General features: G+C 48.6%; 1 protein-coding gene across 1 annotated transcript in view; it reads left to right on the top strand.

Annotated features, from left to right (window-relative positions):
* Positions 1-2,364: 2,364 nt before the first annotated feature.
* GGA2 (golgi associated, gamma adaptin ear containing, ARF binding protein 2) overlaps positions 2,365-17,363 on the top strand; it is a 39,871-nt gene continuing 24,872 nt past the window's right edge. The window contains exons 1-6 of the mRNA XM_060648777.3: positions 2,365-2,567; positions 10,526-10,610; positions 11,747-11,822; positions 12,947-13,045; positions 15,093-15,216; positions 17,191-17,294. Of these exons, the coding sequence (XP_060504760.1) occupies positions 2,465-2,567; positions 10,526-10,610; positions 11,747-11,822; positions 12,947-13,045; positions 15,093-15,216; positions 17,191-17,294 (591 nt within the window). The 5' untranslated portion in view covers positions 2,365-2,464. The remainder of the gene's footprint in view (positions 2,568-10,525; positions 10,611-11,746; positions 11,823-12,946; positions 13,046-15,092; positions 15,217-17,190; positions 17,295-17,363) is intronic.

Here is a 17,363-nt window from a genome sequence, read left to right on the forward strand (position 1 = left end):
TTCTCCCTCTTCCCTCTCTTCCCACCTCCCTCCGCTGCCTCCTCTCCCCCCACTTTGTGAGCACACAGCATGAAGACAGCCCTCTGCAGACCAGGAAGTGAGGCCTTACCAGGGACCCAATCTGCAGCACCTTTGGACTTCCCAGCCTCCAGACCTGTGAGAAATGTCTGTTGTTTAGGCCACCCTGTCTGGGATATTGTGCTATAGCAACTTGTTTACTAAGACAGGTAAAAGGTTTAGCATAGGGGCACCTGGGTGGCTCACTTGGTTAAGCATCCGACTTCGGCTCAGGTCATGATCTCACAGTTCATGGGTTTGAGCCCCGCATCGAGCTCTGTGCTGACAGCTCAGAGCCTGGAGCCTGCTTCAGATTCTGTGTCTCCCCCTTTCTCTGCCCTTCCCCTGCTCACGCTCTGTTTCTCTCTATCTCAAAAATAAATAAACGTTAAAGAAAAAAAAAGGTAGCGTAGAAGCAGGCATACAGTAAACATGTCATTTCTTTGTCCTGCAGAGCCCTTTTGTGACAGTTTCCATATAGAAGGGTGCTATGGGCAGCAATCCGCCAGCAGGAGATGTGTGTGGCTAGGCTTATTCTGAAACAGCACAACGGTTGTACCTCACTTAGATTGTGTATTTATTTGGGGTAGGGATATCACTGGGCCGAAAGGGTGCCAAGAGCAAGCACCTAGCTCTGGAGGTCCCAAACAGACCAGGTCTGGCCATTCACTGCTGACAAAATCCAAAAGCAGAGAGCCAAGGGGGGTAGGGGGAGAGTGAAACAAGAAAGGGATTTATTTCTGTGAGAACAACATGGAGAAGGGAGCCATGTAACATCTCAAAGACTGTCTCCAAAGTGCCAAAAGCACTTCCAGGTTTATGTAAGGAAAATGTGGGACAAAGGTTGGTGGGTACGTGCAAGTGGGCACTGAAGATCAGGTCACGATTGTCTTAGGGTCAGGCAGGACGGGTCTTGCTGGCTCAGGGTGGTCCTTCTTGCTTGAGGAGGTAGTTTTGTTTCCCATCACGGGATGCTTTCCTCACTGGGGCTTTTTGTCTGTTAAGAGCTTGATCAATGAGACAGTTTGAGGTCAAAATTAGAAAGGTTGATGTACTCTTTCAGAGAGGGGACAAAGCCCCACAGCTACCTCTTACTGCTTCTAGGGTTCATCTGGCCATTCAACAAATATTTATTGGCACCTGGGGTTATAGAAGCATACAAAGTTTTTGCTTTTATTAGTGGGGCGAAACAGACAATGGAGTATCGACAATTTGTGCTTGGAAGGAAAATTCTGCATTGCCTTTCTTCGTGGCACAGACATCTCACAAGGCGGTTACTCATAGATGAATGATAGTAATGCAAGTTATTCAGCGGGCTGGACAGACAACCCTCACTGCTGATGGAAAAGCTGGTTTTGTGTCCCTTTGTCCATGTGTTCCAACATTCCGTTATTCTGTATAAATTTACCTTTTTTTATTTTAAAAAAATTTTTTTTTCAACGTTTTTTATTTATTTTTGGGACAGAGAGAGACAGAGCATGAACGGGGGAGGGGCAGAGAGAGAGGGAGACACAGAATCGGAAACAGGCTCCAGGCTCCGAGCCATCAGCCCAGAGCCTGACGCGGGGCTCGAACTCACGGACCGCGAGATCGTGACCTGGCTGAAGTCGGACGCTTAACCGACTGCGCCACCCAGGCGCCCCTAAATTTACCTTTTTAAGCTTTTTTGGTTAACATTTTATTTTTAAGTAATCTCTACACCCAATGTAGGGCTTGAACTTATCAACCACAAAACCGACTCTCATCCTTAGCAACTGAGCCAGCAGACGCCCCAACCTTTTTTCTCTTTTGAATGGATTATAGCATCTGCTTGCTGCCCTTCTAATTAGTTAAAATATTTAATACGTGCTCATTTCAATATGTGTGAGAATCATGACTTTTTCGGGAAAAATTATCCTTTAGCAAAATAAGCAAACCTGTAGTATATCTATGGTGTAATGTATGATGGAGAAAATAAGGGAGTATAGAGGAGAGCGGGCGTGTCATTTCAGAGAAGGTGGTGTGGCGCAAGACCCCGCTGGTTAAAAATACCCCCAAACTATACCGAGTTTATCTGAAATCAAATTTAAGTGAGCGTCCTGCATTTCATCCGACAAGCCTACTCCAAAAGGAGGAGAGCGCGCAGGCCTCGCGAAGTTGGCTTGATGGGCTTTGATCCCATTGCTGGTGGAGAAGACCGGGCGAACAAAGCCCAGACAGACGGGAAGCATCTTGGTAGGATACCTCCCCGGGCCCCTAAGACCGCAGGGAGGCGGGGGCCGGAACGGTGGGCGGGGCCTCACACTGCCCCGCCCATCACGTGCCAAACCCGCGCCTGCCGCGTCGGCAGCCTCGGAGCGCGCCGGACGGCGGCGGTGGCAGCCAGAGGGGAAGGGGTGGCAGTGGCTCGAACAGCGGGGTTTGGGCCATGGCGGCGGCGGCGACGGTGCCTGCGGGGGCCGAGGCCGCGGCGGGGGCGGAGTCGGCCGAGGGGCCCCCGGGGCCGGCAGCAGCGCTGGAGCTGTGGCTCAGTGAGTAGCGGGGCCGCCCCTCGGCACGGGCCCAGAGCCACACGTGAGGCCTGGCTTCCCGCCTCCCCAGGCCTTTCTTCGGAAGCGGCGGCGGGCAGGTGGCCGCGGGGAGGGGGCTGGGCTGGGCCGGGGTGCGGGGATCGGCCCGGGTGCGGCGCGGCGGGCCCGAGTGTACGTGCTCTGCTCCCTGCCACTGCCCACCATCACTGTCGTCGTAGCTCATAAACCTTAAAAACGTAATGGCTAGCGTTTGTTGAGCTTTTCTTTTGTGTCAAGTACACTGCTAGAAGGAGTTCAGCCTTTGTTAAACCTCATTACGACCCCAAGAGGCAGCTTCTATTATTAACCACGTTTTGGAGATGGGGACGTTTACACTGAAGAGGACTGGTCTTATTCGTGCAAGCCAGGCAGCCTCTTGCGGTCTCTTTGGAGCTAGCACAGATCGCTGGCTGGCTGCGGTCGTCAGTGTCAAAACAAGCCCTTTATACCTTTTGCGCGTGTTTACTCTGGCCGGACTTACGTGTAGGGTTAGCTTCACGACAGCCCTCGGGGGTAGGGGTTGTTATGTCCTTGTGTTACGGATGAGGCATTGAAATTCAAAGAGGACAGAGACCGTGCAGCTTGTATTGGGCTCTGCTAGGTGCTGGAAATTCTCTGAGATGCATAACACAGGGCCCTTGATCACAAAGACATTGTTTAATGGGTCCAAGCCCACAGTAAGGGCACCTTGTCATTACTAATGGACATTGGGGGTGGGGGTCCACAGTGGTGGTAGGAGTTGATCTGTTTACCTGGGGATTGTCACAGCAGATCTAGCATTTAAGTGGACAGTGTAGGCAAGAACATCTCTCAAGCACAAGAAACTGCATGTGCAAAAGCTGGGGACAAGAGAGTGTGGAGCATTCTCGGAACCAGTAGTTGGTAGTGCTAGAGTGCAAAGCCTGAAGAACAAAGCCTGGAAAAGAGGCTGCAGGGCTAATTGGGGCTTGTATGCTGCAGAAAGGAGTTTATATCTTATTCTGGGGTGGGGTTGGGGTGGAGTTTTCAGCTGGAGAATCTGATCCGGTACACCTATTAACAGCATTACCTGCAGTCATGTGGAGCCAAACTGGTTAAGGAGGAGAGTAAATACAAAAGGTCTTTCGGTAGTGTTGGGGGGCTGAAGAAGGACAAAGGCATTGGGACTGACAGTAGAAATCATTAGTAGGCACAATCTGCAGCCTTGATGCATTTAAATGGAGGCAGGAGACCAGAAGAAGTCTGGGGTGGATCTCTGGGTTCGGACTCGGGGTAACTGGTTGGTTAGAAATGACTCACCTGTGAGGAGGACTTGTTTAAGATGGAAGGAATGGTTGAGTTGTGGAGTTTGAGGTGCAAGTGGCACAGCCAAAAAGAGACCTTCTCCAGGCAGGTGGTCAGCTGCAGAGAGGGTAAGAGCTGGAGGCCAGTGTGGGAATCTTCAGTTCATTGACAGAGGGCTTGTCCAGAGCAGAGGTTTGCAGATGGGGCGTGGAGAACCTCACCATTTAGGAAGCAGGTGGGGAAAGCAGCCTGACACGGGCAGAGCGGACACAGGCAGGGGGAGAGCTGGGAGGGTGGGGAGCCACAGATCTCAAAGGAGGGGTGCAAGTTGGTAGGTAGCTTTGCTGCAGAAAGATGGAGGTGGGTCAGGCAGGAGAAGGGGGAACGTTGAATTTGGCAACTAAAAGGTTACTGATGAGGCATCTTTGAGTTAAATGGTGGGGACAAGCGGCTAATTAGGTGGTGGAGAACATGCCTAGACTGGAGTTGCCAAAAAGAGAGTCAGGTGGGCTGGGTACAAGGATGGCTGTCAGCTGACCCCGTACAGGAGCTAACAGGATACAAGACTGCCAGAGGAGGGGGTTCTTTAGCCCCAGACGTTATAGGCTACTGTCCCAAAGGTGCTGGATCTTCTAGTTTTTCAGGTAGAGCTAGAACCTACATTTTTATGTAAAATCTCTTGAGTTTTGAAGAGTTGGCAACGACTCTGAAACATAAAGTTTGGTGTAGGGAGAGAGAGTAGCCCCTGGTCACTAGCCTTTTTTTTTTTTTTTTTTTTCCTTTTTTTTGATGGCCTTTGTGAAAGGAAGGAGGGAGGGTAGCTAGAGGGAATTCAGGTGTAAAGGAGATCTTACAAGGAGAGCGGCACTTGTAAGCCCCTCTTTAGCCTGTTGTTCCTTTGAGGAACTATCCTTAAATTCCAAGTCCAGTGCTGTAGCTCCTGGCAAGGGGCTTGAAGATGCTGTGGGAGGTCAGAGCCTGAGCAGAAAGGGGTGATTTGGCTTCGCAGAGAAGGGCACCTTGTGTTTTTCTGAATGTTTGGGGAAGGAGATAAAGATGATTACACATGCAAATAAGTTTCAGTATCACTGCCCCCCGCCATTCCCTGCTGAGTGTTGGGGGCTGCAGTGGAACCAGGGGATCCAGGAACGAAGTGGAGAAGTTTGGGAAGGGAAACAAAAGGGAGCCCACCTGTATGGTTGAGAACAGGGTTTCTCAACCTTGACATCGATGGCATATTGGGCTCCATAACAGTGTTGTGGGGCCTGTCCTGTGCATTATAAGATGCTTGGTAGAATCTCTGGCCTCAATCCATTAGATGCCAGTAGCACACACCAAAATGTCCAGATAAAACCAAAAATGTCTCCAGATATTGCCAAATGTACCCTCGGGGAGAGGGGCAGGATCACGTTCCTCCTTCACACTTGAGATCCTCTGAGTTTGGACCTCCAAGTGTTGATTGGACATCAGAAATGTTTGTTCTAGTCTTCGTGGTTGTGTGATTCTCCACCTCTAGTAGGATCAGAGGAGGCAAACTACGGTTGAAACTAGATTTGCTGGGGATGCCTTGGTGGCTCCGTCGGTTGAGGCTGAGCATCCAGTTTCAGCTGAGGTCATGCTTTCAGGGTTTATGAGTTCGAGCCCTGCATTGGGCTCTCTGCTGTCAGTGCAGAGCCCACTTTGGATCCTCTCTCCCTATCTCTTTGTCTCTCCCCTGCTTGCGCACGCGTTCTCTCTCTCTCCCTCCCTTTCTCTCAATAAACATTAAAAAAAAATAAAAACCTTTAAACTAGATTTGCCGGGATGGGGGAGTGGGGCACAGTGGACTTGGTGCTAAGGAAGGACAAGGAGGTGCGGGCGGGGGGTGATGGTATGGCAAGGACAGTATAGCTGCGTTCCCTGAGTCTGGTCTGGATGGAGGAAGAAGTCACTTTAGCTGCAGTCTGATGACTGCCAAGTTCAGGTCACTAACAGATCTGGCCTCAGCGGGCAGGGCAGCTGTGTCTCAAAGACGGGGATAGTAGTAACCTGTCCTTGTTAGAGTTGTTAATACATGTGAAACACTTAGAATAGTGCCTGGCATGTAGTGTTAAATATTATTATTATTAGTGTTTTCAGTTGTGAATGGGAGAAAACTCACTCATATTGGCTTAGCAGAAAAAAAAAAAACCAAAAAAAACTTTGGACCTAGAACTGGGGAGGAGTAGTTCTCCAAAGGAACATCAGGAAGCTGTTACTAGAAGCTTATACTTTAAAAATACAAATAGCAGGGGTTCCTGGGTGGCTCGGTGGGTTAAGGATCTGACTGTTCATTTCGGCTCAGGTCATGATCTCGAGGTTTGTGAGGTCGAGCCCCAGATCGTGCTCTGTGCTGATAGTGTGGAGCCTGTTCGAGACTCTCTCTCTGCCCCTCCCTCACTCATGCTGTCTCTGCCAAAATAAGTAAACATTAAAAAAAAAAAAATGCAAATAGCGGGGCACCTGGGTGCCTCAGTTGGTTAAACGTCTTCGGCTCAGGTTATGATCTCACAGCTCATGAGTTCGAGCCACATCGGGCTCTGTGCTGACACCTCACAGCCCAGAGCCTGCTTTGGATGGATTCTGTGTCTCTGTCTCTCTCTGCCCCTCCCCAGCTCATGCTCTGTCTCTCAAAAATAAATAAACATTAAAAAAAATTAAAATACAAATAGCAGCTCTGTGCATTCCGTAACCCTCTACCCTCAAATTTAATTGATTTTGGTCGCTGTTCCACATGACTGCATAGATACGTCTCATTTTGTTACTGAAAACCTCTATGTCCCTTTATATGGATATACTGTAATTGATTTAACTCACTGCCCTCTTAGTGGGTCTTTTAGCTTTTTGGCCAGTCCCATGCTCTTCCAACCAGCACTGGGGCCCCTCGGTCTCTAGGATGGTAGCTGCAGATGTGCTGCCAGGGGCTGTTTGCCATCCTCTGTGCTTAAAGTGGGGTGCTCGGTAAATCCCTTTCTTCCTTCCACCTGGACCTACCCCCAGGTGATGTATCCTGTCTTCCTTCCAGCCCCCCTTTTGTGCCTCTTTTGGAGTCTGGGGTGGTCAAATTGCAATCTATTTATATGCTCCCAGCTTCTGGCGGGCTGAGCTCCTTCTTTATCTTGGAGCATGGCATAGGAGATTCCTGTGGTGGGTCTCGGTACCCAAGACACATCCAGTGTGCTTGGTTGAATGACCGCTGGACTACTGTAGGGGTCAGTGGGTGCTTCCTGAAGGATTGAATGCTAAATGCTCCTTGAGGTGACTGCTTGCTTCCCCACAGCCCCAGGGTTCCCCTTTCTAGCACAGGCTGCTCAGAGCGCCAAAGTCATGACTCTGTGGTTGGTTGGCAGCTGGTGTGAGATGATTTGCCTTCTGATTTGGTCACTCTTAGATGAGCTATTTCACTCATGGCTGGAGGGCTCAGCTGTTTTCTTAATACCTCTCATCCTGCAGCAGGCTTGAAATGGATAGAAACATTGCTTTTATTAAGCAGATAGATGGTGGTAGTGTTGTTTGTCCTGCCCAAGTGCCAGCTAAATAAACCCACTAGGATGGCCCCCGGGGGGACTGTGGCAGTCGTGAGAAACAGAGAAGGGGTTCTTTGAGTTCTTCCTTGGCCATGCCCTGCTTGCCCCCAGCCACTCCTTGGGGCAGATGGGTATCCTACAAACCTGGGTCAGTGCCATGGCCTGATCAGACCCAGCTGATGGTCCCCTGGGGGTCTTTTCTTTGGAGCTGCTCGAGGCCTCTGAGATAGCTTGACAGGCCAGCATTATGTTTTGGGAAACCCAGTTGTTTCAGAACTGGAATACCCATCTCCTGGAGTCAGAAATATGTCCAGCCAACTGGTCAAACTGTGTATAGCAAAGGGTGAATCATTCATTCATTCAATAGATCTTTGTGCCGATTACTGTTCTAGGTGCTAGAACACGTGACGGTGAATGAGACTCATCTTCTTGCTTTAGGGAACTGATGACTTAGTGGTGAGAAAATCGAAGAAACTAGTTCCCAAAGAGGCCTTGTCTCTGTCAAGGAACTGAGTTTACCTTGAGAAATGTTGGGGCCCCGGCTTGGGCCAGACCTGAGACTGAAGTTCCGTTCCTGTTGTTTTCCAGTTTTTGTGGCCGGGTAGGCTTCTTTACCTGTAAAATGGTGAGATGATGGTGGTGTTCTCCCTTCTGAAGATTAGAAGGAAGGGAGGCTTGGAAAACACTCAGCCTGGTGTATGACACGTAGTAACTTCTTAAAAAAAAAAAAAAGAAAAGAAAAAGCATCTAATACTATTATTGCTATTATTTGGAGGCTGGGATAAACTTTGAGGGAATCCTCATGATACAAATAAAAAAGAAACTCTTACACTGTATAGATCTAGCTGCGTTGCCTTGGCTAAGGGTTTGGAACATGACTTAATTTCATAGAAGTATTTTCTTCCTTTGGAAAAGCTGGTGCCTGTCTAACTCTTTTCACTTGGTGGTGGGGGTGGGGAGATGCCAGAGGAGGAAAGCTGGATTCTGTAGATCTCTGCCTCTGGGTCCAGTTGCATGTTGAGGTCTGAATGCCTGGAGGCGTCAACCTTGACCTTGTAGTGAACTAAAACTTCAAGAAGCTTAAATAGGGCAGAATTATTTTAGATGAGTCACACCTCCTTAATCAGGATCTCCGGAGTCACTGCTTTAAATTTATTTCATGAGTAATTATTTTGTGCCTTTGAGTAAGACATTGTACTAAGCACTGCAGGGAATATATGGCTTTTGCCTTCTAGAGTATTTTTTTTTTAATGTTTGTTTGTTTATTTTTAATTTATTTATTATTTAAAAAAAATTTTTTTTTAACATTTATTCATTTTTGAGACAGAGACAGAGCATGAATGGGGGAATGTCAGAGAGAGAGGGAGACACAGAATCTGAAACAGGCTCCAGGCTCTGAGCTGTCAGCACAGAGCCCAACGCGGGGCTCGAACTCACGGGACTGCGAGATCATGACCTGAGCCGAAGTCGGATGCCTAACTGACTGAGCCACCCAGGCGCCCCTTGTTTGTTTATTTTGAGAGAGAGAGAGCTCAAGTGGGAGAGAGGCAGAGGGAGAGAGAGAGAATCCCAAGCAGGTTCTGTGCTGTGAGCGTGGAGCCCAACGCGGGGCTTGATACCATGACCATGAGATCATGACCTGAGTCAAAATCGAGACTCAGACACTCAACCGAGTGAGCTATCCAGGCACCCAGGAGAGGATTTTCAAGATATAGCATAGGGAAAGAGCTTTGAAGAGGAACAGGTGAGGGAATGTGGGCATTGCCAGCCAGAATGGTGTTAGCGTTTTGAGTCTTACTGTTGAGGTGGACAGACACATGACTTCCACATGACAGAAGTGTGACTGTCGTCAGGAAAGGTTATACTCTGCTTGACCCTGGGATCTTTAGTAATTGGAAGGGAGGAGAATCTCGGGGGCTAGAGCAGTGGGAGGAGGTTTTGGGAGAAGGTGGAAAGTCAGATGGGCCTTGAAGAATGGGGTAGGATTTTGAGGAGAGGAGTAGAGGGTCAGGCAAAAGGAATAATGTCAGAAACAGGACCCTAGAATCAGCCTATTGTAGAGCTTGAAAGATCTTCTCTGTCAGGATCAGGAAGGTCTTTCCCTGGAGAGGTGGGTAGGCCCCAGGGAACTGGACAGGAAGGAGTTGGGGTGGCAGTTAGGAAAGCCTAGGACCGAGGCCTCCCAGCAGCTCCTTTGTGAGAGAGCAGAGCCTGGTTTAGTCTGGGGCGGGACACGCGTGATGGACACGCTTTCTGGGCGACCAGACAGGAATTCTAGGCAGCAGCAGCAGGAGAAGAAGCTGCTGTCATCCAGCACCAGGAAGGTCAAAGATCGCCCCTCCCCTCAGTGGAGCATGGTCTTAAGTTAGGCCTTCTGATAATGCTCCTTCTGGAGGTGTCTCTGTCTGTGCCCCCATGCCTTCGACGCTTAATGTCCTCAGATTTCATCCAAATACTAATGTCCAGTGCAGGGGACCCTAGCATGATTGGATCTGGGGTCCCTGGGAATGTGTAAGTTTATGGAAAGCAACAGCATTTTAAAGAGTGAACGTGAGGAGTTCCTTTTATTAGACCACACAAGCCGCTGTTACGTGGAGAAGCTTCTTACATAGGATGCTCAAAAAGCATTTCAGTAAGCTGAGGGTTAGTTTGAAGGGTATTGTTTTTGAGGAGATGGTGGGATGACCAGGTGGAGCCACCTAGAGACTTGTGGTATGTTCTACACTTAGTTCACACAGTTCAGAAACTTACAACTAACCTCCCAGATTCTGGCCCCTGCTCACACTCGTTGCAGGGCCAAAGTGGGGAAGTCCTGACGGGAGGCATGAAGGAGGCACACACAGGCCAACCCCTGCCCCGGAAGTAGAGTCTCTTGTAGGACAAGAGCTTTTGTGTTCATTCAGTCAGCAGATCTTCACTGCAGCCTCATCATGTGCCAGACACTGTGCCTGATGGTGGCCAACCGCACAGCCAGGGTCCTGTCCCTTCAGCTCTCTGCCTGCGAGTTGCAATCCCCTGCAGGAGTGATATCACAGTCCTTGGCTGCCACTTTATTTGCAGGGGGGTGGGGTGTATGTTTATTTTTATTCTTTATTTTTATTTCCTTGACAGATAAAGCCACAGACCCAAGCATGTCAGAACAGGATTGGTCAGCTATCCAGAATTTCTGTGACCAGGTGAACACTGATCCCAATGGGTAAGGTGACTTTCACACACATATACACACACCTCAGATAAGGGGGATACCTCAGACTAAGTGCATGTTTTTGTCTCATGGGTCTGTTTTACTTAAGAGAAAGAAGGTAAGGCTCTCTTTCCTTTTTTTTCCCCTCCGTGATCTGAGAACACTTTTTCCCAAAAGTCATGTTTTTCTGTTTGTTTGTTTGTTTTTAAACAGAATAGTCCACTTGTAATTGGCAATTATTTGGAAAGAATTTTAGTGTTAGAAGACACTACTGTTGAGGAGACCTCTAAATGTTACGGGTAGGATGTAGCAAGGTTATGTAGCAATGCAATAGAGATCAGTGTGTTCTCCATAATTTAAATGTCATCTTTCTTAAGAATAAGCAGGAAAAGGGTAAGATTTTGTTGATTTCTGTTCCCAAAGCATCTGGATAGGAACTGAAGAATCAAGTCAGTCATCAGTTGTTTAATCAACGTGTTGCTGAATAGTCAGCATTTGGAAATGAGTGAGAAGTTTTATCACACTTTCTGCTCTAGTGTTTATTGAGCATTTGTCATCTGACAGACAGGGTCTATACTGCTCGTGACCTGGTTACACGCAGATCTGGCCCTGGGTGTTCAGCTTGCACTTTTAGAGACGTTAGGGGTGGGTTGGCTATGGGCAGGATGATGTGCTGCTGTGGACGGGAGGAGGACAGCAGGTGCTGTCACTGCAAGAAGGGTGGGTAGGGGGTTGGTCTCCTCAGAGGCACGTGGGTGTGCGGGGTGTGAGTCAGTCCACCTCTGCTCTGGGACCTGTGCTTCTGGAAGAGAGGTGACTCGACTGAGCATACTCAGCCATACTGGTTGGTTTCTTCCTGTCCGCCCATAGCCCAGGTCTCTCTGTTTTCCTTTATTTTATTTTACTAAAAACTTTTTTTTTCAATGTTTACTTTTGAGAGAGACAGAGTGTGAGCGGAGGAGGGGCAGAGAGAAAGGGAGACTCAGAATCCAAAGTAGGCTCCAGGCTCTGAGCGGTTAGCACAGAACCCGACATGGGGCTCGAACTCATGAACCGTGAGATCGTGATCTGAGCTGAAGTTGGACGCTTAACCGACTGAGCCACCCAGGCGCCTCTCTCTGTTTTCTTTTTTCTCTGTTTTCCTTTAGCCCAACCCATGCACCCTGGCTACTGGCCCACAAGATCCAGTCTCCACAAGAGAAAGAAGCTCTTTATGCGTTAACGGTGAGTTTGGCTTGCCCCTTAGCGTAAGCTTGCCTGTCGTGACACTAGAGAGTGCTGGACCCCGGTCGCATTTCAGTGTGGTGGAGAGCATCTAAGAGGGAGTTCTGGGCTCGGGTTGCCCCATCTGAGGTCTGTTTCTAGAGAGCAGCATTGAGCCCACTGTGTGGGGAGAAGAGAAGGTTTTATTTCCTTTTGTCTTCCGGAGACCAGGGCTGACAAGTTCAAGTGCCACATGTACCAGGGCCTGACAGGTCACATAAATGAGTGAGCCGCGGGGTGAGGACAGAAACACAGGCGAGGGCCGCCATAGCACAGGGCCAGCTGGCTGCTGCGAGGTGTGAGTCTGGGCCCAGAGTTGCTAGAACTTTGTTTTCCAAGAGAAATTAGAAATTCAGATTTTTAGATGAATTCTCTGAATTCATCGATATTTGTAACTAATTTGAAATGTGAAACAGTAGTGTGGACCAAAGAAAATATGTGCAGGCCCATCCTGCCATGCTGGTGTGAGATGAGCTGTGAAGCCAGCAGGCAGCCTTTGGCTGAACAGCCCTTGTGCTTCACATACCAGATTCCTGCCTCTGAGGAGGAGATGATTCTCTAGCCAGTTTCATCTGCCCAAAGGGTCTCCTTAAAAGGTGAGGAGGCCTCTGGGTACATGTCACCAAGCTTCTGCCTGGGCACAGACCTGATGGTTACAGTGAGATCAAACAGGTAGCATTTTTTCCTTAGTCTGAAAATGTCACCCTTCCTCAAACTTCAGTGTCTTTGTAGTCTTTTTTTTTTTTTTTTTAATTTTTTTTAACATTTATTTATTTTTGAGACAGAGGGAGACAGAGCATGAACAGGGGAGGGTCAGAGAGAGAGGGAGACACAGAATCTGAAACAGGCTCCCGGCTCTGAGCAGTCAGCACAGAGCCCGACGCGGGGCTCGAACCCACGGACAGTGAGATCGTGACCTGAGCCAAAGTCGGACGCTTAACCGACTGAGCCACCCAGGCACCCCTTCAGTGTCTTTGTAGTCTTGAGGAAACATTCACCATGGTTCCAGCGAATGCTCGTCAGATTTGAGATGAGTCCTGAAGCCGGTGGTTTTCCCTTCTCATGGGGGTCCTGTGTCTGTGCAGGTGCTGGAGATGTGTGTGAACCACTGTGGGGAGAAGTTCCACAACGAGGTGGCTAAATTCCGCTTCCTCAATGAGCTGATCAAAGTGTTGTCCCCAAAGGTGAGCACCGTGGGCTTGACCCTGTTCCCTGTACTGTACCTACCCCCATCCTTCCACCTCTTGTCCCCTAGAGGTACCTCTTGTCCAGAGGTAGCCCTGCTTACAGCGGAGCCTGCCAGCCTGTCTCCAGTTTGTGACAGAGCCGAGAGGGGATATCCTGCACGTGACAGCTTTCCTCTTTGTTGGTTCGTAACCTTCAAGGGAGCTTCCCAGGTATAATCTGAAATCGGCCTCTGCACGCAGGGCAGGCAGAGCAGAGAGAGGCCACTCCAGGTTGGTAGGTGGCAGGGTTAATAAGCAGAGGTTTATATAGAGGTCTTAAGTGGATTCAGTCAGGTGTCCTGTGTGGGTGTTGTCCATACCACATCACTGTCTCGCGACTGTCCGTATTCCGAGGACAGCGGAGGGGCTGAGAGATCTTTGATTGCCCAAGTCCAGCTTGCAGGTCAGCTGGTGGTCACGTCTTTTCCGATGGCCTTCCCCAAGCCTCTCCGAGGTCTAGGATGCTGGTCATGTTCATCAGCAGTGCTCTGTCTTTGTCCGTGTCTTCACGTTCTCCCTTTAAAGATGGCCTTGTTGTGGTGGCTTGGAGGGGTGAGGAACTCAAGCTTGAGGACAGGTCGTTTTCTTTCTTTCTTTCTTTCTTTCTTTCTTTCTTTCTTTCTTTCTTTCTAAAAATTATTTATTTATTTTAAGTTTGCTTATTTTGAGAGAGAGAACAAACATGAGTGGGGAGGAGCAGAGAGAGGGAGAGAGAGAATCCCAAGCAGGCTCCATGCCCAGCGCGGGGTTTGATCTCACAAACTGTGAGATCATGACCTGAGTTGAAATCAGGAGTCAGACTCTCAACAGTTGAGCCACCCAGGAGTCCCTTGAGGACAGGTTTTTTTTTTTTTATGGCAATGGCAAGAGATACCAGGTGTGGCTTTAAGTTTTATGTCCCTTCTTGCCTGTCCTTGGCACCTTTTCTCCTGGCCCCTGTCTTAGCAACACCATTCTTGGGTACCTAACATTGATGGAGCCCTCCTTCGCTACTTCTCAGCAATTCTCTGATACCAACTGTGTGTCCTACAATTTAATTCATTTCAGTTCTGCCACTAACTACCCAGAGTTATTACATACCTTACCTGTGAAGGACTCACTCCTACCTAGACTGTGCTGCCTACTTCAGATAGCAGATGGGGTCTCAGGTGTCCCCAGGCTACTTCCTCTGCTCTCTGACCAACTGCAGATTCAGGGGTTCCCATGACGCCTTCTACCAGGTTTCATAATTCACTAAAAACACTCACAAGAGGTAGGAAAGCACTGTACTTGTTATTACCCTTTTGTTATACAGGATATAGATGGAAGAGCTGCATAGACCAGGGTCTTGGAGGAAATGGGGAGCAGAGCTTCCCCACCACCCTCCTGGTACATCACGTGTTTTAACCAGGAAGCTCTCCAGACCTCGTTTTACCTGGAGTTATGTAGACATTTTGATTAAATCACTGGCCATGACTGAACTCTCATCTCCAGCCCCCTTCCCTCCTGGGGGTTGGGCTGGGGCTGAAATTTCCAACCCTCTCATCACATGGTGGGCTTTTCTAAAGTGGTCAGTCTCCCTTGAAACTAAGTGCTCACCATGAATGGTTAACATACACTGAGGTGTGGTTCAAGGGGGCTCATTATGAATAACAAAAGATATTCCTGTACCTCAAGAAATTCCAGGGGTTGTTGAAACTGTGCCAGCAACTAGGGACAAAGACCAAATATATTCTTTTAATATTCCATACTTGCCTCATTCAAAAAATGAGTGTCCCCGGTGGCTCTAATCTAGACCAGTATATGGTGGGTTTAATTTTAGCGGTTCTGGAGGGTGACTCCTTGAAACCCAGAAGGCACCCTGGGGCTGAGTGCCAGGGAGTTTGGCCTCTGTTGCCTCACCTCTCAACCAGCCATGGGCAGCTCGCTTCCCTGGACCTCAGCGGCTACCTCTTTAGTAGTAGCGTGTGCTGGCTGGTCTGCTCAGTCCTTTCCAGCTTTCTAATTCTTTCCTTTTTATTTTCAGTACCTAGGGTCCTGGACCACGGAAAAAGTTAAAGGAAGAGTCATTGAAATACTTTTTAGTTGGACAGTCTGGTTTCCAGAGGATATCAAGATCCGAGATGCTTACCAGATGCTGAAGAAACAAGGTTGGACTCCGTTTACATTGCATTTCCTCTTCACAGAAGTATTCTTGCTTTTTTTTGGTGAAAACTGGACATTTTGTGTAGGACAGTAGAGACTGAGACAAATAGGTTGTTTTTTGTTTTAAGATTTTATTTTTACGTAATCTCTGCACCCAACGTGGGGGCTCGAACTCACAACCCCAAGATCAAGAGTCGCGTGCTGTACTGAGTCACCCGGGCATCCCATAAATAATTTTTGCTCCCTGGCAATGGACAGACCTTTCCTTCTCGTGGGCAGGAGTTGAGCTAAGTTTGAGACTATTGTTGCTATAGCTACTCTCACTATACCGGATTTTAAGTTCCTACAGTGTTAGCTTGTGTTTAGTGTGGGAGCTGATTTGCTAGAGTTTTCCTCTGTATCTGCTCCATCCAAGCATTAGGTCTTCCTTTTTGCTCTGCGCCTCAGAGAGGGTTTTATTCCAGATACTTTCCTAACAGTCAACTGCTATTACTTGTTACCCAGTGCCCGTTAGCCTGGTGGGGGCAGGCACCATCATTCTCCATTCTGTCTAAGCCTCTGTCTTCAGTGGACATTGTGTCCCTGGGTCCCGGCAGGACCTGTTCGTGATCCTGCCCCTCCCCCAGGGCCACAGGGTTTTCTTTACTGTTCCTCAGCTGTAGTAAGTTTTCAGCACTGCTCTAAGAACTCCAGGGCTTATTGTCCTTCCCCAGCAGTTGAAGGTTCTGGAAGGAGAGAGAAGAATTTAGGTGGGACGTCAGGCCTTTCCCATTGTCTTTCCAGGAGTGCGGGTGAGGGCCCTGGAGAAGAGCCTGTTCCCCTCATGTTACAGGCCTCAGAGGTTGTGTTCTCTTACTGGCGTATGCCAGCCTGTAAACCATTTAGAAACCATTTTATCTGAATTACTCACATTGGTGTTGCCTTCCCATTTTTCCTCAGATTCCAGGGTGTGTGTTGCCTTGCAATCTCCACTCTGGTGGATTCAAGAAAAGTGGTAGATTTGTAGCTTGTCCGGGGTCGTGTTGGTCAGTGTTGGAGGAGCAGTTCATGCCTTTCTGTGTCCTGTGCAGAAGCTGGGAGTCTGTAGGGCTCTGTACAGGAGGGAACCTGGATTCAGGATGGACTATCTTTTCCTGTCAAACGTACTCACTGTTTTTGTTTATTTATTTATTTATTTATTTATTTATTTAAAGTTTATTTTGTTTAAAACAATTTTTAAAGTTTACTTTTGAGAGAGAGAGAGCATGCACACGCGAGAGAGCACGAGTTGGGGAGGGTCAGAGAGGGAGACACAAAATCTAAAGCAGGCTCCTAGCTGTCAGCACAGAGCCAGACGTGGGGCTTGAACTCACGAACCATGAGATCATGACCTGAGCCAAAGTTGGACGCTTAACTGACTGAGCCACCCAGGCACCCAAAAGTTTATTTATTTTGAGATTGAGACAGAGACAGAGAGAGAGGAATGAACACAAGTGGGGGACGGGCAGAGAGAGAGAGAATCGCAGCCAGGCTCTGTGCTGTCAGCACAGAGCTGGATGTGGGACTCGATCTCATGAATTGTGAATTCATGACATGAGCTAAAATCCAGAGTCAGATGCTTAACCAACTGAGCCACCCAGGTGCCCCTGTAGTCACTGTTTTTATAAGTGTCAGATCTTACAGTAATTTCTGGGCCCTGGGAGGTTTATGTACTTGCATACAATGATCAGTATTTTTTATAGCATGAGGCCCATGGCCCACTAGCCCTAGGGTCTGGCTCTGTTCTCACTTAGTTGGCTCTGATGCCCCTGTCTTTGTGCTCCTTCCTTGGAGTCTCCTGAGGGGGGATGCAGAGCCTTGGTCATACCCTGGGTGTATTCCTTTAAGGTCATTGACAGTGTTTTCCCAGTGGGACATCAGGAACTGGGGGTTTCTAGACTTTATGTGAAGTTAGTGGGTACCCATATCCATATTGTAACTTCATGAATTGCGTGTTTTAGGGATCGTAAAGCAAGACCCTAAACTACCAGTGGATAAAATTTTGCCTCCACCTTCTCCCTGGCCCAAGAGCTCTATCTTTGATGCTGATGAGGAAAAGTCCAAGGTAAGGAGCCCCTCCCTGACCTTGGTGACTGACCTGAATCTGATCGGACCCCTTCCTGTAGAGACTCTC

This window comes from Panthera onca, chromosome E3, assembly GCF_046562875.1.
Source record: "Panthera onca isolate mPanOnc1 chromosome E3, mPanOnc1 haplotype 2, whole genome shotgun sequence".
NCBI classification, from domain to species: domain Eukaryota; kingdom Metazoa; phylum Chordata; class Mammalia; order Carnivora; family Felidae; genus Panthera; species Panthera onca.